The sequence below is a fragment of the Hypomesus transpacificus genome, chromosome 14, assembly GCF_021917145.1.
Source record: "Hypomesus transpacificus isolate Combined female chromosome 14, fHypTra1, whole genome shotgun sequence".
Taxonomy (NCBI): domain Eukaryota; kingdom Metazoa; phylum Chordata; class Actinopteri; order Osmeriformes; family Osmeridae; genus Hypomesus; species Hypomesus transpacificus.
Genome location: NC_061073.1, coordinates 4,178,884 through 4,200,003, shown reverse-complemented (window position 1 = coordinate 4,200,003; position 21,120 = coordinate 4,178,884). Strand labels below are relative to the sequence as shown.

Genomic DNA, 21,120 nt, shown 5'->3' with positions numbered 1-21,120 from the left:
AAACATGTAGCCTTATGCACGACTTGATTTCACTCAATAAGGTTTGTCAGTGAAGGTGGCGACGTACCTACTTAGTAGGTGTTGTTTGGCGAGGTCGCCGCCGGTAGACGTTCTTTACATGGCGTCGCCGATAAGTCGCTACCAGTCTCTCGTTTGCAGTCCCATTAGTCCCATTCAGAAATCCACACGGTCTGGCGGCGACGTATGGTTAGGCAGCTCCTGATCCTTCTCCTGGTAAGCCTAGGAATGTCCCTTTCCGCACCCCATACTTGTCACCCCCCATATAGGAATATCCCTTTCCGCCCCCATACTCTATGGCTGTGTCTACTACCGCGCACTTTATGAAGTACACTGCAATACAGTGCCCTGCAAAACAGTGCACTTACATATTCAGTGCACTCTGTCGCTGATAAGTGCTGTCTCAAGTGGAACACTGCTACGTTAAACACTTGGTGGAAGTGACAGACGCAAATCTGCTCGCCACACCTGCAAAACCTGCCAAAATGAACGCGCTTCTCCACTTACGTGGAAAAAGCTGCCGAAGGGGCTCCTCCTTTTCCGCTACGTAGCCAAGATGGCGCCCGTTTAGGGCGAGTAGTGTCCATCGTTGTACACTGTTTTTTTGGACCGTTTGCAGTGCGCCATCCTGGTACTTTCAGTGCACTGAATTATTCTGGTTTTGTGAGTGAAGCGCCCTAAGCACTGAAAGTCAGTGCTCGAAGTGCACAAGTGCACGGTGGTAGACACAGCCCATTAGTGATGTGTCGTTCGTGAACGATTCGTTCATTTTGAACGAATCCTTATAAGGACTCGGGAGTAACGAGTCCTCTCAACGAGTGATTCGTTCATTTCCCGACTCGGTCTTTCTACGAGTCTTTGGATCATTTTTCACGTGACCTGCATAGGCTCTGTAGCTAGAGGAAACGAACGATTCGTTCCTTTCCCGACTCGGTCTTTCTACGAGTCTTTGGATCATTTTTCACGTGACCTGTATAGGCTGTAGCAAGAGGAAACGAACGATTCGTTCCTTTCCCGACTCTGTCTTTCTACGAGTCTTTGGATCATTTTTCACGTGACCTGCATAGGCTCTGTAGCTAGAGAAAACGAATGATTAGTTTCTTCCCCGAGTCGGTCTTTCTACGAGTCTTTGGATCCTTTTTTCACGTGACCCGCATTGTATTTTTTAGTAGAGGAAACGGTTTCCTTATTCCCTTTCGCGTGGCCGCTGTTTTAGTAAGACGTGAATGAATGATATTCGCTCAAGTCATCATACTGACTGGTTTTGTTATTTTCACTTTACATTTACACTTAAAGTTTAGTGCAGTGTAATTGTTTGACGTGATAATTAAATGCTAGTGTGATAATACATGACCAAATCATACAAACTCATGATACATTATTTTAATGCAGGAATTTATTTTGAAATAGTATTTGCTGGTGCACATGTCATGCACTAACCTACAGTGGACGTATAGGGGCTATACGTCCTTTGCACCCCCCCCCCGAAATGAACAAATGACTCGAAAAAAGATTCGTTCATTTTACTGAACGAGATTCAAAGAACCGAATCAGTAAAAAGAACCGAACTTCCCATCACTACAGCCCATGTCCCTATCCTATTTTCTGTACGGAGTCTCCACATACAGAAAACGTGACAGGGCTTGGTCTACGTGTGGCAGGCAACCAATCAATGCTGAGCTAACGGTCCATCTAATTGTAATACATGGTGCATCTGTCACTCTCTGACCAATAGGAGAAAGTATAAGGGGAAGGGGTTACGTAGCAGGGCAAACGGACACCGAAAACTCCACCTACTTTTCTCTGTCAACAGCCTGTGGAGAAGTTGGGAGATAAGGAAGGTGTCTGAAAACAGCAGAAATCTAAGCCTTTGTGGATATACTAAGCATTTTCTCTTGCATTCTGGAATAAAATTTACAAAATCTGAAATCATGGTTGTTAATTCAGTTCATTGGTTTCGTAAAGGGTTACGACTTCATGATAATCCGTCTTTACAGGAAGCTTTGAATGGCGCGGATACTGTGCGCTGTGTTTATATTTTGGACCCGTGGTTTGCGGGGTCTGCTAACTTCGGAGTAAACCGATGGAGGTTAGTACGTCTATACACTCGACTAATAAAATATAAAGTAGCAAGTAGCAAGTTACGAGGCCTCCTTCCAGTCCACGTTCGTGGAATAGTTAGCTAGTGTCACTAGTTCACTAGTAGTGAGCTAACATTGCTACTGTGCTAGTCTACAGCCTTTTGCCCTATAATATTAACATATTACCATCTAGTTATGGTGCTCACAATTTTAATGTGTGAAATTCATGGTATTAACAACTCATTCGTAGCCTACCATGGCATTGTTATCTTGTTGCCAGCCAATTTGTTTCACAGCAAGCTATAGCCTGACGTTGTCATACTCATAATTCTAGTCAGAATATGAGTCTGAAAACTCTCCGTTGGGCTGTGACTACGGGGCGTGTTTCAACCGAACTCGTAAAACAAATGGCTCTTCGCTCAATTGGATAGACCTACAACCAATCAGAGCAACATAATATGTTGTTTGTTGAAAACGAATTCAACCCAACTTCCCGACCAAATTTTTTTGTGGGCGGGGAGAAGTTGGGCTGGCAGCCAGGCTAATAGCTAAGTGTACTGTATTGTAAATAAAGCTAGGGGGTGGGTTGCTATGGAGGATTATAGGGGCCAAAACAAAATAAATAAATACTTGGATAATTAAATAATTATATAACACAAAGCTTAAATAAATGACACAAAATATATAAATGTTACATGTATTTGTGTATATATATATATATATATGTTTACGTTTTCATGTGTTTACATTTATTCATTTATACTTACATTTATTCATTTATACTTACATTTATTTATTTATACTTACATTTATGTATTTATACTTACATTTATCCACGGTGAAACTTCCTGCAGCAAAATAAATCTGTCGTCCCGTCACCAAGTCAGGGGGCGGGTCAAAGCCTCTGATTGGTGGTTCAACTTGAATCAACTGCTTTTGTACTATTCCAAGGTGGCAGCACCTTGTGCGGTTTCAATGAATGAAATATTGAATGCTACAGTGGTCGAAATGTTGGCGGAAGCTGAAGAGATGGAGGCACCTGCCAGTTCACTTTTGTTTTACATCATATTGAGAGCTTCGCTGAAATTATAGGAATGATATTGGCCCTAACTGACACAGACATCAATGAAAATGTGTTCACGATCCTCAGTGAGATGATACAGCATAGGGGTGGGCATATCGATTTTAAGACCAACAGTGGCTGGGTTGGGAAACCCGGCAACTATTGATACCAACGTTGGTATCAATAGCCTGATTGATAGCGTGATAAGATCGATACTTGAGTTTCATTCCACACTGAGTACACAACTCCCTTTACATCATAGTGGTTGTGCAAACACCGTCTAACTTCGCTCAAACTCACTTTGCCCCTCCACTGCTTTTCTAAGCCCAAAGTATCGGTATTGGCAATACTGGCCAATACTGTATTTACTCCTTGGTATCAGATCTATACCACATCGTGCAGTGTCGCACACCCCTAGCAGCTGTAGAGTGAGGCGATAGAGGATCCCTCTAGCTTGAAGAGAGCTTGATCGACTGGTTGAGCCTGCCTGGTGTGTAATGCTGTTCATTCACCAATCAGAGGCTTTGACCCGCCCCCTGACTTGGTGTTGGGGGGACGACAGATTTATTTTGCTGCAGGAAGTTTCACCGTGGATAAATGTAAGTATAAATACATAAATGTAAGTATAAATAAATAATTGTAAGTATAAATAAATAAATGTAAGTATAAATGAATAAATGTAAGTACAAATGAATAAATGTAAACACATGAAAACGTAAACACATATATATATATATATATATATATACACACAAATACATGTAACATTTATATATTTTGTGTCATTTATTTAAGCTTTGTATTATATAATTATTTATTTATCCAAGTATTTATTTATTTAGTTTTGGCCCCTATAATCCTCCATAGGTTGCGTCCGATAATGTGTGGTCATCATAGCATGATAACTTTAACGACTCCATTACGATTACGTGTTTTATGATAAAAAGTTGTAGTGCTAATCATATAATGTTCTGACATAGTCAATGTGTTTCGATGTTTACACTTACAAAAAAGAAGTATACTTCAAGTTTATTTTGTAAGTATACTTAGTATAAAAAGTATACTATTATCATGTTACTTAAAGTATACTAGCAGTGTACTTATTTATATACTATTTTTGTACTAAGTAAACTGAATTGGCCCACTTTCTAGGTCATTTAGTACACTTTAAAGTACACTTATAGTGTATTTTAAGGTTTACTTTTGAATACTATAAAGTAGCCTGTGTAGTGCACTTTCAGTTCATCAAATATACTTCCTAAAGTACTTCAAAGTATACTTTGGAATACTCTAAAGTAACCTGCGTAGTGCACTTTCAGTTCATAAAGTATACTTCCTAAAGTACTTAAAATTATACCTTGGAATACTGTAAAGTAACCTGTGTAGTGCACTTTCAGTTCATTAAGTATACTTCCTAAAGAGCCTCAAAGTATACTTTGCAAAACTTTCAAGTGCACTTTCAATTTATGTAAGTACCTCAAGAAGTAAACTTAATTAATATAATTTTACTATGACTTACTAATAAATAAAAATGTTTAGGGGTCCCTCATACCCCCTTTCCACCAAAGTGAACCGGGAAATAGTTCGGAGCTGGTGCTAGAGCCAGTTCGGAGCTGGTTCAAGAACGGAGCTTTCTAAGAGCTTTTCCACGGGCGAAAGCCACCACAGAGCCACGTCATTACGTCACTGTATAGGTCTCATTTTTCCCAGCAACGCTAGCGCGGTAGCGCCAAACACAACATCAACAATGGCGGACGTTTTGTTGGAGTCGTAGTAAGTCGGAGCAAATTTACAAATTAGCAGTCTCATCAATAAAATTAGCACATGTTCAGCAACTACACTGCCCACTTCTCGATACATTTTCATTCAGATTCTGATTTACAAGTACCGTTTAGCTAAAATATGAATTGTAAAAACTTAGAGCAATGGCGGCCAAAGCGTTTTGTTGATCACGGTAACCCCGTCCCAAGCGGTTCTTCATTGGTTCGGAAACTAGACCAGTGGTGCTCGTTGCGAACCACGTACGAACCACGTACGAACCACTTTTCTGGTTACCAGTAGTGATGTGTCGTTCGTGAACGATTTGTTCATTTTGAACGAATCCTTATAAGGACTCGGGAGTAACGAGTCCTCTCAACGAGTGATTCGATCATTTCCCGACTCGGTCTTTCTACGAGTCTTTGGATCATTTTTCACGTGACCCGCATTGTATTTTTTAGTAGAGGAAACAGTTTCCTTATTCCCTTTCACGTGGCCGCTGTTTTAGTAAGACGTGAATAATATTCGCTGAAGTCATCATACTGACTGGTTTTGTTATTTTCACTTTACATTTACACTTACAGTTTAGTGCAGTGTAATTGTTCGACGTGATAATTAAATGTTAGTGTGATAATGCATGACCAAATCATACACTCATAATACATTATTTTAATGCAGGAATTTCTTTTGAAATAGTATCTGCTGGTGCACATGTCATGCACTAACCTACATGAGAATATCATACGTGTTTACAGTGGACGTATAGCCCCCCCCCGTTGAAATGAACGAATGACTCGAAGAAAGATTCGTTCATTTTACTGAACGATATTCAAAAAACCGAATCAGTCAAATGAACCGAACTTCCCATCACTAATTCCCAGTCTGTCGAAAGAGAAAGAACTGGTTCGCGATTAGGCACCGGCTCCGAACTGGCACCCAAAATGCGTTGGTGGAAAAGGGGTATCAGACACCTCAGATCTTGCGTCACATGGCGAGAACGGGGGCCCTCACAAGGTCACACTGCAGATTCTGAAAGAAGCTACTTACTGCATTAACATCAACTCTTTACGAATCCAGCTCTTCTGATGAAACGTAACAGTCATTTAACTCATGGTTACATTGGTAAACCAGCACAACAATGACAACTAGAGAGGGTACAATTTCTGGAGAAATTGTAGGGTGTGCTTTCTTGCGTCGGTTGCAGGTGGGTCCGTTTTCCCATTGTCCTAGTGATATTTTCAAGCATTTAGCCTACTCAGAGAATGTCTAATATAGAGGCTTAAACAGGCTCTGGCCTACTCATATAGGCTCTGTGCACAATCGTACTGACGAACTTCCGCTGTAGCCAAAATTCGGGCTATCGGGCTATATTAGGCTATCATGTTTCAAAGAAAAACGATTATGGATAGAGAGGGGCAGAAATACAAATGATAATACATAAAAACGGACAGTTAGCATTTCAAATAAAGAAAAACAAGCTTCTATACTACACTAAAATGAACACATCGCTAACTAGCTTAGACGCTAGCCGACCGGAACACCACATTATACTACTTACGCTCATAGTTGTGCAGATAACTGGATATGTACAGTTTGAATCCCTTGTCCCGTTTGCTTGTTGGAGCAGGGGAAAAAAGCATTTACGATGTGATGGACGTCACTGACGCTTATTTAAGGCAGGTCTTGGAGACATCTACTAAAGCTGAGCATTTTGGAAACTTAGGTGATGGTCTCCAGTAAACCGGAAACTGATTTCCCGAATTTCGGCTACAGCGGATGTTCGTCAGTACGATTGTGCACAGAGCCTATTGCATAATTCATTAAGAACACCCTCTGAAACAAGAAACCCCCTTTGAAACAAGCTACTGTAACAACGTTGTCACTGGCAGTATTTCAGATGGAATTGCGATTCAAATAGTACCGTTTGCTAACTGAAAATAACCCCCCCAAAACGTAAATAAGTTCGATATTAATTTAGGGGGAATTAAAAAGCAGTTTGCTAGAGGCAAGCTAGCTGCTGTTGCTATCCACACTTCACTGATTGTTTGAAAGCGCCGGAAATGAGAATGTTTCTTTTGTAATGGATAATGTATAGAACGCCAGTCATTATTGGGAAAATAAGCCCCTTCAGGGCGAAACAAAACGCCTTAGCTTCCCGTCGGGGTGCTGTTCGCCCTGTCGGGGCTGATTTTCCCAATAATGACCGGCGTTCTATACATTATCCCGCTTATTACACGGCTACTTGCCAACAAAAATAACTTAACACAGTGTGTCTTTTTACAATGTATTTGTTACCATTCGTATTGTTGATCAGCAGAGAAATTGTTCGCCAAAGACGTTGAACTTCATAGACTTTGAACATTCTTTAGGCTTCAAATCAGCTGACATCGCTAAGCAACATAGTACGCTAGGGTTGACAAGTTACCGGACTACTTGCGGAGTGCTACGAAAGACGTGAATCCGAGGCAAAAAGGCCACTTCCCTTGACAGCTGTCAAATATGCATAGCAACGGTCAAATATGAGAAAATTGTTCACCGCAGAACGTTGGGAAGCCCCATTCAAGTGAATGGAGCATTCTACAGTATTAAGAACAGCCGTGTAATGAGACATAATAACGTTTAGTCATTATGATAGCTGTGGCATTGAAGACAGTTCTGTAGCCTACTACTACACACTGCCAGTGGGCAGTCAAAACAAGACGCGGTCTCACTCAAATTCCAAGTTTTACACAAATAACAAAAATATGCTGACCCGCTGGCTGTCTTCACAATCACCATATCTTTAAAACACTGCTCTCCATTTGGATGTAGAATTGACCCTGGTACGAAATTAAGAAAATACTCATCAGACGCAGATCGACAACACTGTTGTCGACGAGTGTCAACACTCGTCGACAACACTGTCGTTGCTGCCACAATCGTCAATGGAGGCTGAGGAGTCTCTCCCGTAGCAAATAAATCAACGTTTTTACAGCAACCTACATTAAAATCTCAGCACCTGGCTGTCTTCACAATAGTCATATCGTCGTAAAATTTCCCTCTCAGTTTTTTTGTGTAAAATTGAACTATAAAATTTGCTACGAAAATACTACTATGACGCTTTCTAGCATGGCTGCCGCCTAAAAGACTAGGCGGTCTCACAGGTGACCCGCACTCGCTCAAATTACAAAGACTTTGACGACCTAAATCAAACATCCGAGATTTCAGTTCCACTCGAAATCGCTTTCTCAACAAAGCCAAATGGTTGGGATTTTTTGGGGTAGTATTTTTCACTCATAATCCAAGCTCCAATTTGTGTGCTAGAACGTCTCTATGACGTTGTATCCATGCGTCGTTGCCAACGTGTGTTGACGTGGTGACGTAGCTAGCACAGATTACCCTTCGTTGACAAAAGGCACTTTGTCGCCACAAAAACGTTGTAACCTCCTAAACTGTAAACGGAAAGTAAATCCGAATAGAAGCCACGCAATTGCTACCAAGACGAAACTTTTGACACCACCGTTGTCTATGTAGTCCGAATATTGACTGAGCCTTAGGGGCGTGAAAATAAACAATAATAAAAAAAATATATATGTGAGATAGCAATGGTTTGTGCCCGCCGAGGCAAGCACACCCCAATTACCGCGCAACAAAACACTACATTCTAAGCAGACACATTTAAAAAAATGAAATTCATCAAACTTATCAGCAATTTTTTACACTATTTACCGCCTTGCATCATGGGAATTGACTAGCCAATGAGCCACACTATCTTCATTATTTCACGTCGTTATTTCGTTCTTCAGTCAGTTTGACAGTATAACCTTCAAATTCTCAAGTAGCTTTTCAAGGGTTTTTTCCATTAAAACTCCAATTGATAATTATTAGAATAAGAGTATAGGGCTTCAGAATTTTTCGGCAGTAATGAAGGTTACAGCTTCAGTAACAAAAAAAGATTAAATGTGCAATGCATAATAGATTTTCATAGACATTAATAATTAGAATGAGATGGATCTAAAAAGTGTAACCTGTAATGTACTTTAAAATAATTTTTGACTGCTTTTTCTGTATAATAATAGAAAACGTACATCTTACTCCAGAAGAAATGTATACCATTTTCTGTTTCTAAAAATACTTCTTAAAAGTATATCAAAAGTGAACTATTTTCAAAGGAAACTTAAAAGTACATCAAAAGTGAACTATTTTCTAAGTATACTCCTTAAAAGTACATCAAAAGTAAACTATTTTCAAAGCATACTTAAAAGTATATTAAAAGTGAACTATTTTCTAAGTGTACTTCTTAAAAGTATATTAAAAGTGAACTATTTTCTAAGCATACTTCTTAAAAGTATATCAAAAGTGAACTAAAAGTATACTATCCATATTTTAGTATACTTATAGTATACTTTAATATACTTATTTTTTGTAAGGGTAGAGATCACTCTGGGCAGCAAGTCTGGAAATTGCGGGAGCCGAAGAAAGTGTAGCCTATTTTAATAATTTTGTTCACAAAGTAGAACAGTTTCTAAGTAGGTGACTCGGGTTTAGCGTCTGCCCAGGGCCACCCATAAAAAATTCCTGGGCCCCTGAAAAGGTCCAGTGAATGGGACCCCCTAATAGGTCTTTAACACATGCGTGTGTGTGCCCTCTCTCTCTTACATAAAACATATGTCAACTTAGAGAGACTTACTCAGTGATGGGAGCTACATTATAGCAAAACAAATACATCTTTATACATAAAACGTAAACATAAAGTTTAATTAATATAAGAGGCCTCAACAACTTGTGTGGCGCCGGGCCAGACACACACACACACAAGAATTTGACACACTGAGATCTGCTACACTCACCACATTTTCTAGTATAAAATGCAATATACCTGCCTTCATCTTTGCCTATTGTACACTACAGCCATCTTCCTTGTCTTTCTGGATGCAAAGTTTTTTATAATGTATTAAGTCAATTTGTTTAGCCATTTCACACTCAATAGAAAGTATTGTGATTGAGCCTCTCCTGGCTCATTGTGGAGCACAAGTCATTTTTATGATTTTGAGTTAACTGAAGGACCTTCCTCCTCCTGCCAAGTTACAGGTAAAGTGCAGAATGTCCTCAGAGCAATGCAGAACATGCGCTTTCTCAGTTAAAGCTTTGCTCTAACTAGCTTCCTCTTGGCTAGCATCGTGGTTACTGCTGCTCGTCTCTGTAGCCTGGCTGGGACTTTCTTTCGGAATTTACTGGAAACAAATATTTATGACTTTTATTTGGGGGTCGAATGCCCTTGCTAGCTCTCTCGAAGTGTAACCTACTCTGACATTATTAGCTTAACCTTAGATCAATAAATTACGGTGGCCCACAGGTGCACACCACAGCAACATTAGCGAAGCAAACAAAAGTTGAAAACACAACAACATTAACGCACAACACAACAACATTAACAAAAACAAATTGTAAAAAAAAACGCTACAACAACAGCATTGGTTCACACCACCGACATCAGTCGAGAACACACTAAGCCGAGAACACCGCAGCATTAGCCTAGAACACCACAGCATTAGCCGAGAACACCGCAGCATTAGCAGAGAACACCGCAGCATTAGCATAGCCTGTTTAATGAGATCCTGCCCACTCCCTGTTAAGCCCCATTGTACCGAATTTTGTTGCAGTTCCACCAGAGTTCCACTGGGAGTGATCGTGGTCGAGTGCAAAATTAATGGGAGTCTATGGAGCTAAACGGCTACATTTGTCTCTTTCACCTGATTGTCGTTGAGAAATCTCAGATTTGATTGTAGTTTTTGCATGTTCAACATGGATTACAGTTCGAAAGTAGAATGAACGAGTACCTGTGTCCTTTCGATTTCTTACAGGGTAAGTCGTTGTTGCCCATAACACGCTAGCATTCTGCTAACGAATGCTGATTAGTTAGTGAAGGACTGACTACGACCAGAGATCCCGCTTGATGGCGTCCGAAACAGAACCAGAATATCAGAGCATTAGCAACATTAGCAACAACATTAGCAACAACATTAGCAAACCAAAACTCTTTCTAGCATGTGTATTTACAGGGAGAGCCTCCCCTGTCAGCTGTGTTGTCGATGCCTCGAGAGAAAAGTGTCAGTAACCAGAACTTACCGTCAAGCAGTATCTCGGGCCGTACAATGTGTATGACATCAATTACATTTTAAAAGGCTTTTTAGAACAGACTATCCCCAAGTGGTGTGTATTTTTATTGCCTCCCCTTTCAAATTCAGAATTCAAATTACTAGACAAAAAACTATATCCTGAGAAAAGTGGATTTTGAGGGGTATAGCTCCATAGACCTCCATTCATTCTGCACTCGACCGTTAGCGCCCTCATATAGAGTGCAACTGCAACCAGTTCAGAACCCGGAAGTTTCCCGAGAGTGGCAGTTCTCCCTTTTTTTTTTTTTTTTTTTTTTGCAGTTCTCCCTTTGTTAGACATTGGCCGTTTATCAATCCACGTTTTTTTCCATTCTTATGTTCTTGCAAACTTGTTGGACGTCATCTTTCGTTGCCCAAGTACGAAGAAGTAAGACCATTCTCGCAAGGACACTTGCAAGAAAGTTCTTCAAAAGATTGTACTTGCGTTCTTAACGTTCTTCGGATTGATAAACAGCCATTCTCTGGTTGTACTGCGTTTTCTTCAATAGTAAACCTCCAAGAAGTACGTAAGCGTGTTCCCGTAGAGTTAATTTACTTCACTTGATTTTACAACAACAGGTTAAACATCAAAAATACCCCACTTTGGATACACTGCCCCTAGTATTTTGGAGAACGATTTGGTGTGAACTTGAAATGCAGAGATTCTGCAAATGTCGTTGTGTTTTGTGCTAATGCTGCGGTGTTCTCGGCTAATGCTGCGGTGTTCTCGGCTAATGCTGCGGTGTTCTCGGCTAATGCTGGTGTGTTCTCGGCTGATGTTGGTGGTGTGAACTAATGCTGTTGTGTTGTAAGTAGTAGATAGTTTTTTTAAATGTAGCGTTTTTATAAATGTATCGTTTTTGTTAATGTCGTTGTGTTGAATGTTAATGTTGTTGTGTTTTCAACTTTTGTTTGCTTCGCTAATGTTGCTGTGGTGTGCACCCGTGGGCCACCGTAATAAATGACATCGCTAAACAAAAAAACGACTCATACCATTCCTAGGAGGGGGGGGGGTTTCATTATGAAACAGGCTACATTTTACTAAAGCAACAATCCACAATACAATGTTTGTGTTTACTTTTTTAAGTAATGGTGAGTATTTCAGTTCAAAATAAATTGGTCATAATTTCTCAAAATATTATTGATTATAAACATGATAATTGCTGGAATTGCGGCTGGGCCCCCCACCACGGCTGGGCCCCAGAAAGCTTTCCCCCCTTTCCCCCCTTATGGGCGGCCCTGCGTCTGCCCAGTGGTGAAGACGAAGATGATGGGTAACACATCAAAAGGGTTTCCTGTTCAAACTGGCTGTAATACAAATTCACAATGGCCTCTCTTCCTGATTCTATGTTCTATGGTGAAAACGTAATTTGGCTAACCTGTAACCACAGAGGACTGTGTCGTGGGATTTAACAGGTTTATGTCATGTGATAAAAGGTTCCATTAATAAATGATGGACTCATCTCACCTCACCAGGTTTCTGCTAGAGTCCCTGAAGGACCTGGACTCCAGTCTTAGGAAGCTGAACTCCAGGCTGTTCGTGGTGCGTGGTCAACCCACAGATGTCTTTCCGCGCCTCTTCAAGGTCAGTTTTTGAGTGAGGAGGCTGTAGGGGGTTTCTTCCAGGGGTCAACGGGCTGTGTCTGTCATACAGGGTGAACATACAGTGGTTCTATCAGGGTCATCAACACCTTGTTGGCTGCCTTCAATAAGAACATTAATGATGATGTTATGCGTTATGGGGTGAGACCCCCCCGGGAAGCAATCCCCGCACGCATGACGTACCCCCTCAACCAGCACGTACCACCCCCCCCCCCCCCCCCGGGACGCAATCAGGAAGCACGATATGCCCTTGTTTCGACCATAAATGGCCATTGCGCTCGCTCTAAATACAAAATCCCCGAATTCCGGGAGATTGTATAGCATTTGCGGGTGTCCGGGAGCCGTTATTGAAATGCGGGAGACTCCCGGAACTTCCAGGAGACTTGGGATGCCTGCTATAAGTAAGGGATAATGTATAGAACGCCGGTCATTATTGGGAAAATATGCTCCAACAGGGGGAACAGCACCCCGGCGCTGCGCGTCGGACGGTTCACGCCTCCGCATCCTCCATTATCAGGTGATATTGGACACCTCGTCGGGCATTATCCCGCTTATACCAGTCACTTGCCACTTTTTTTTTTTTACAAACATTAATTCATTTTTTCAGGCGTTTTGCAATAGAAAACTAGTGTTTTTTTTACGTTAGCCAACTCTGATAATTCTAGTCCGCTCAGCTCATAGAACCAACCCCGGCTTTCCTTTGGCTGAGCTATTAGCCCGAAAGCTAACGTCATGCTAGCAAGATTCAAAGTCGATAACATTGTGTACGGTTGACAAACAGTAAATATAATGTTACAGTATGTTTGAGAATAAGATTTACTAGCTAACCAGCCATGTCATTGTCCCAAAATCAATATCAAGATTTTCACAAACAAAGTATAGGCCATATAGCGTTACTAGTACTAGGCTACGGCCGCAGCCTGTGGAGCAAGTTGAATATAGGGCTGTCACGATAAATACTTTTTCTTGTGCGATATATTGCACCAAAATTAATTGCGGTAAACGATATTATTGCACACAAGTCAATTGTAATTTTCAGTCCATTTTATGCCACTGATTACATAATGACCGCCCCACCCCCAAGGTGAGTTTTCATGGCTGTTCGCGCGTCTATGTCACTTCACTCCATCATCCCTTATTGTTTACAACGTTAACAGGGTTGGTGTTGACTTTTTCTGCTTGAGATGTACAAGGTGTGGCGTGAGAGCGTGTGAAATGGTTGAAATGCTTGTGTCTCACGGCCAATGCGTGAGAGTTAGCAGCCCTGTGTTTGTCAAAGGTTTGCAGCATATTTGTAAATGCTGTTTTTTTTACCGTGTTTAATGGCTAAATCTCTTTGGCTATTTAGCGAGTTACGCTATCCGTGAGTGTGCGCCATTTCGCGCTGTCACGTTTATATTTGTACTGTCGGGAAAAGGCATCTGTAACAGAACTGTATGGAAGACCCCTTTCCAACTCCAGCTGCAGTTGTTGTTCACAGGTTGAAAAACTAGGTGGGATAGACAGTTATGTAGCTATTACTAGGTGAGATGTTAGGTTAGTTGCCTCTTTTCGTTTCCACTTGTTTTAAACAAAGTTGACATACCGGCTCGTTCACGTTAATTGTCTCTCATCTCATTTGTCTTAAAGACAAAATGTTCCCACACCGGAGTATTTTTACTTGTTCTTCCTAACTAGCTGTAGATGTCACGAAACAGAACACATTATAACACAGTGAGTTCATGCCCTCACTTCACCTATCGGTGTCCGCTCTGTGTGTGTGTGTAGACGCTAGTCCCGCCTACGCTTTCGACACAGAAAACAGACAAGATGACTGAGGCAGCGGGATCGACTAAAATTTTGGTGACATTCGTTCTTATGTAAAAATTGATATAATTATTATTTGTTATGAAAATTATCAGTTGCAATATATCGCAGCACCATAAATTATTGTGCTCATTTCCATATACCGTGCAATAAGTCAATATGTTGACTATCGCGACAGGCTTAGTTGAATATCAAATGGATGTGAGATGACTAGGGCTGTCCCCACTTAGTCGACTAGTCGACTTTCTGGTCGATTTGCTCTTGGTCGACTAAGATTGTTTTAGTCGAGCTGCCATGTGGCAGTGTGAGATCTGATTCCCGCTTGTGTCATCTTTGCTGAATTAACGAAATGTTCAACTGAAATTGTAGATTGTACAATTGTAGATTTTAGATATATTTGTTTTGGTTTGGTATTTTGCACACGGCACGAGCACAATTGGCTGCAGAACTACAAACTCTGCCATAGCCTACTTTGTCGGTGTTATTAGTCAAAATGGCAAAGACATCTGTGGTATGGCGGCATTTCATTAAAGTACATTTACAAAGTACCGGGTGACTCGAAAAACGTTGAATGCAAACTCTGCCAACAACGGTTTATTTTTCATAGTTCAACGTCGAAGATGATGTAGCCTACCACCTGAAAAACAAGTTTTCAGGCAGTGATAAGCGCGCTCTGATGATGCATGTTAAACAAACAATATTATTTATTTGTAGTACATTGTAAGAGATACTAAATACCATCGGCATTCGGTTACAACAGGACTGGGGATACAAGTCTTATTATTAGTAGGCTATTAGCGGCTGAATCTGCAATGTCTAGCAACCATTGAGTCAGATCGCGAAAATGTTTGTAGGTTTCAATTTTTTTCAGCGTTTCAAATTTCGATTAGTCGATTTTTAGACGTTTTAGTCGACCAAAGAAAATCTTAGTCGGGGACAGCCCTAGAGATGACCTCATCAAAGTTTACATTTTCTCCAAACAGTAATTATAATTTGACAATATGTTTAGTAACAAGACTAGCAAGCTATTGAGCCATGTCATTGTCCCCAAATAAAATCTAGATTTTTAAGAAGAAAATAATCGTCCATGTGGAGAGTTGCTGCTACTGTCGTGTTGGCCGCAGCCTGTCTGAAGTAGATTGACTAGCGAAGTGAATAGCGAATGTGATAGATGAGCGCTTACGTGACACTGACACAGTACATTCAGAAAAGTTACATTTTTCAAATAGGTTAAAACAGGGGTTCTTAACCTTTTTGACCTTGAGGCCCAATTTTTATAGTACAAAGTGGCCCAAAGCCCATTCAATATTAACTATGTATAGGTGACTATAGGTAATTGACTTTACTCTTGGTTTGATTTGTATTCAATAATAAACCAAATCCGCTTACTGTTTAACAAGCAAAAACCTTGTCAAATAAAATTACATGATAAAATGGGATCATCACAAAGACTTTTATTAAACGTTTATGTAAACCTGCTGTATCCATACTGTATCAAGACACCGAACAGGCTGATAATTCATGGACCAAATCAAGCTGAAACAAGAAAAAATGTAAAGGATCAAGTCAGGCTTTTTAATAATAATAAAAACGACCAATAGTAGGATTTTACTTTAAATTAATACAAAATAAATTATATATAAATAATTCAATCAATAAAAACGGGGTGATAATAATAAATAATAAATAAATAATGATGATAATAAATGCATTCAAATAATATAAATCTATAAATATAAATAAATAAACTGTAAATGAAATTGAAATAAAGTGCAAATTAAACCAGCGTCGGAAATACACGAGGGCAAAGGGCAAAAATGCCCCTAAGAAATATCATTTTGCCCCTGATATCACTAGGAGAGGGGCAAAAATTGCCCCCAAAACAAACGTTTTGATTTTTTTTTTATCGATCCAGTATTTGCTTCAAAACCAACTTAAATGCGATTTTGCTCCGGAGGCAGAAGCTCTCATTGCCACAGGCAGCAGCACTCGCTGCTAGCTTTGTGACGCATTTGACGTCAAACGCGTCACAAAGCAAGGGACTCAGCAGAGGAGAGCCCAGGCAGATAAGCCGAGTGCACCAGCTGGGCGTAAAAAAGTTGGTTTTAACTCCTACGTCGGTCTTAGCTACGTCCGACTTTGTGATTTGAATTTACATCAAGTGCACCAAGCTTGACAGACCACGGTCATAGCTACGCCTGGTTTTAAGATGCACGTCCTTGTTGAAAATGCGAAAGCGTCGATCGTTGCCAAGCAACCCATTTAAGAGCCTATCCAAAGCGCACTGCCTATCTCCCTTCAAAACAAGCCATGGATTAAAAAAAAGAAAATACATTTCTGATTGAGAAATTAGAACACTTCTAGAGTTGTTTACTCAAAATAGAAGCGTGCTCACGGGGAAAGTTGTAGAAATACCTTAAAATAGGGTTTATCATCAAAAACCATCAAGACGCTCTGGATAAGAGCGTCTTCTAAAAATGACTAAATGTAAAATATTGTCGTTATGTATGCGTTATTATGCTATGATTACTGCTCTGGCCCACTTGAGATCAAAGTGCGCCATATGTGGCCCCTTACCTAAAATGAGTTTGACACCCCTGCCATAGAATGTTTTGGATTCGCGCCTTGACCTATGTTGCATGCGCGTATATTATCGAACGTTCTAAAAAAAGAAAGAAAAAATGGAGCGCTTCTTGATCAGACCTGCGAGTGTGAGGACACCTGAGGTTAATCAAACACAGTCTCCGTTACCATCTCTGGTTCTAAGGACTAACTCACCCAGCGACCATAGAAAAATGGAAGCTAAATTGGCTTGGGGTGGAGGTAAATGACGAAAAAAAACACATTTTTTGTAAAGCCTGTCGATCTTGTCCTCAACGAGTTGCTGCCAAAGTCGTCAATCCAGCACAGGCAAATTCTTCCGCTGATTTCATCAAGGGGAGTGAAAATATCAAGAAATACGTGGCCACCAGGCGACCAAACAACACGCAATCGCCTTCGGTGAGTGATAACTTCATTCATTTTATCATTGATTTGTCGGGCCCTGTCATAGCCGAGGGCTGTCAGGCCCTGTCACACAGGACTGTGACCAGCCGTGACAGGGCCTGAGGTGACAGGGCCTGACAGTCGGCCAGTTTAACCATAGATATATGAATTTAACTGCCATTAGGCCGTGTTTCACACTTAATTTTTATTTTTAAGCGCTGCCTTCAGAGCCTTTAGAGCGCTTTCACCTCAGTCTACAACTTTCATGTTGGTCTATTTTGGGGGTACCGGTAACTACGGTAGAAGGTTACTACCTTACTACCTCGTCCTGATTGGTCAGCTGTCAGAAAGGCGCTTGACGTCACCCAGCGATTTTCTAAAAAGTTGAGAAAATTGTACTCAAAAAGGCGTCCTTTCCCCATAGGGTTGCATGTAAAAAAAGGCGCTGGCACTTGAAAAAGAAGTCAAGTGTGAACACGGCCTCAGCATGCTAGCTTCCTTGCGTCAAAACTGATAGCTTGTAAGCAAGGCATTTCAGTAACATTTTTGGTTTTCCAAAACTTTTATTATTTTCTAGGATATTTAAGTGTGACAGCAACTGACCCTGTAGCTTGTCCTCTTCAAAAAAACATGCAAAAACAAGCTTTAAATTATAAGTAATTGAGAAAAACTAATCTTTATCAGTGACAGCATCAACTCAGTCAAATGATGTCACATCCGCTGAGTCATAACCTTAAAGGCATATTGCACTCTTTGTATGTCGTTTTTATGTAACATGACAGGGCTGACCGAAAACATGGGGACAGTTGTAAAATGCGATTTATTTGTAGAATTTATTTAGCATTTATTGATTTTAATGAATTAATGTGAATGATAACAACTTCAACTTTTATTAATAGTGGGGTTTGTTAAATAACAATTTTCAGAATAACATCCTCTATTTGGGTAAAGTTGAGACTGCAGTTGACTGGGGATTTTCAAGGTTTAAATGTATAGATGAAGTCTCTTATCACATATAACATACTATTTTTGTTTTTACAGAAGCATGGAGTAATCAGCTCAATGACAGAGAGCCAATTGTGGAAGCTGTGAATCTGATGCAGAAGACAGCGTTCTGCAAAATGGTCAAGTTGTTTGACATTGCTTACCATATTGCTAAACACGAGAAACCATTTGCTTACTATCCATCTCTTGTCAAACTGGAGAAGCGGCATGGAGTTGATTTGGAAGATGCCTACATTAACCCCAAACAAGCAAGGGTTTTTACCCAGTACCTCGCAGAACAAATACATCTTGAGGTTAGCAAGCAAGTACTCTCTTCCAGATATATCAGTGTCCTTGTTGATGGGAGCACAGACAGGTCAACAACTGAGAAGGAGGTCCTTTATGTGAAATACCTGCATAAAGATGGTGTCCCTCGCATGGCATTTGTGGGGTAATTATCTATGATCAATGATCTCTTTTCAATTATCTATTGCTCAAGTTGATTGTTTATCAATTAATCTAAAGGTTATTTACACACATACAGTACAATGATTTCTCTGAAGTGGCTAACTTCTGTTTGGTGTGTTAAAAAATTACATTGTGTGTTTTTATCATCCTAATAGAACTGAGGACATTGAGAGTGCCACAGCTGACGGCATCCTGCATTGCATCCGGTCACTGTTATTCTCCAAGGGCATCCCTAACTGGACCGATCATCTTGTTGGTTTCGGAGCATATGGAGCCAGCGTTAACTTTGGATGCAGGCAGGGCATCTACACAAAGCTAAAAATGGACATGCCATGGCTAATAGGCATTCATTGTTTAACTCATCGTTTGGAGCTAGCCTGTAAGAATGCCTTCCAGGGAACATATTTCAATCAAGAGGTTTGTGTGATATTTTAACTTTTGATATAAAAAAACATATTATAAAAACCATAGTATTTATTAACATTGCTGGACCCTAAATCCAACAGTATAAACTTTGTGGGCCTTTTATTCTCAACGCCTTGTTTGTGTTTTTCTTTTCCTTTGTCAGATTGATGGGTTCCTATCTTTCTATACATCCTTCTATCGAGGGTCAGGGAAAAGAAGACGGGAGCTGGACCGGCTGGCTGAACTGCTCGACGAGTCTGTCCTGACACCCACTAGGGTAGATGGGACCAGATGGGTTGATCACCGCAGAAGAGCCCTTAAAGCACTCGAGACCAACATCCCTGCAGTCATCGCTCATCTAAGTGAGGTGGGAAGTGATCAGCGGTAAGATATAAAGAAAGCAGATGCTGCAAGAGTGAGAGGATGGCTCAAGAAGGTTAAGTCCAATGAATTCCTCCTCCATATAGGTCTTTACATGGATGTTTTGGATGAGTTGTCCCATCTATCTCTCCAGTTCCAGAAAGACAGCATCTCTCTCCCCACAGCTGTGGAGGCTATTGAGACTTCCAAAGAAGTGCTGAAAGACATGGCGAAAGGTGATGGCCCAAAGCTTAGAGCAGTGAAGGTGGAGTGTAGGTGTGGTAGTTACAGAGGTGTAGCGCTTTCTGACACTTATGCAGATGCTGAAGAAAGATTGAAGAGTTCCAGAGAGCCGCTCATCCATGACATTGTGGCCTGCCTGGATGAAAGGTATCAAACAGACACAATTCTCATGGCCATGTGTAAACTGGACCCTAAGCACTGGCCTGAAGATCTGACTGAGTATGGTAATGATGGATTACCAATAATGGATGTGTCGAATCTGCTGTGAAAAAATGGTTCCGCAGTGGGAAGAAAGCAAGGCGGCCCCATATAAAACCCTATGGGAAAAGGCAGCAGGTCAGACCAGCAACTTCTCCAATGGCTGACAGTGACACAGATAACGACAATGATGAACTGGTGCTATTTGACAAATAAGCCACTCATTTATGTATACGTACATATTTATAATTTTTCTCCACTGTACATATAACCTAATATGTACTTTTTAATTATCTGAAATGACATTTTCCCCTCAGCACTGCTGAGCGTTTTGTTTGTAGATTCAATTTAATTAATCCACGTATAGCCCTTTTATTGTGTTTTGTTGTTGTTCTTTGTTTAGTCTGTCCTATCTGTATTTCCTGTACTAGGTAGGAACAACATGATTAAAGGTAACAAAATAAAAAGTATATAATATAATAAAATAAATATAATAAGTTATAATTATAAAAAATAATTATAACTTAATAGTTGTAAAAAAAAAAAAAATAAGAACAAAACAAATATGATTGTCTGATTTTTTCTTTGAAAAAATAATCTAAGAAAACACTTTGAATCTGTAGACTACTGCTTAATAGTCTTATTTTTGCCATTTGGTGACAATTGCTCATATACTGTTAGCCTAAATAAGCATATTCATTATCTTGAACAAAGGTTAAATGTTATTTCACAATTTTCAAAAAGTGCCCCCAATTTTTTTTAAATGCCCCTGGATTTCAGTCAGTGGGGGCAAAAATTGCCCCCCCCAAAATGTGTAAATTTCCTACCCTGAATTAAACTATAGCCTTATACTCTGCAAAGCCATTTGAAAATTGCTTCAGCTGTCTCCATTTTTGCATGGCAGAACCAGAAGAATCTTTGTATCTGTGACAAATGAACAATGACACAAATAATAACAACAATTATACAACTCCCTTTTTATCTTCACCTCTTAATGAGACACTTGGGCCTG

At 40.3% G+C, this 21,120-nt stretch overlaps 2 protein-coding genes across 2 annotated transcripts in view; both read left to right on the top strand.

Annotated features, from left to right (window-relative positions):
* Positions 1 to 1,583: 1,583 nt before the first annotated feature.
* The window catches only part of cry2 (cryptochrome circadian regulator 2), an 89,839-nt gene continuing 70,302 nt past the window's right edge, over positions 1,584 to 21,120 (top strand). The window contains 2 exon segments of the mRNA XM_047033837.1: positions 1,584 to 2,107; positions 12,534 to 12,642. Of these exon segments, the coding sequence (XP_046889793.1) occupies positions 1,950 to 2,107; positions 12,534 to 12,642 (267 nt within the window). The 5' untranslated portion in view covers positions 1,584 to 1,949.
* On the top strand, positions 18,235 to 20,546 carry LOC124476602 (zinc finger protein 862-like). Its single transcript, XM_047033838.1, has 3 exons — positions 18,235 to 18,885; positions 19,058 to 19,319; positions 19,471 to 20,546. The coding sequence occupies exons 1-3, from the start codon at positions 18,548 to 18,550 to the stop codon at positions 19,693 to 19,695; spliced, it is 825 nt and encodes a 274-aa protein (XP_046889794.1). The 5' UTR covers positions 18,235 to 18,547; the 3' UTR covers positions 19,696 to 20,546.

What these genes read in the sequence shown, in the direction of transcription:
- LOC124476602 (XM_047033838.1), top strand. Translation starts at nt 18,548, where the DNA reads ATGCAGAAGACAGCGTTCTGCAAAATGGTCAAGTTGTTTGACATTGCT. An exon ending in CCTCGCATGGCATTTGTGGG is followed by an intron (nt 18,886 to 19,057) that starts GTAATTATCTAT and finishes TCATCCTAATAG; the next exon opens with AACTGAGGACATTGAGAGTG. An exon ending in GAACATATTTCAATCAAGAG is followed by an intron (nt 19,320 to 19,470) that starts GTTTGTGTGATA and finishes TTCCTTTGTCAG; the next exon opens with ATTGATGGGTTCCTATCTTT.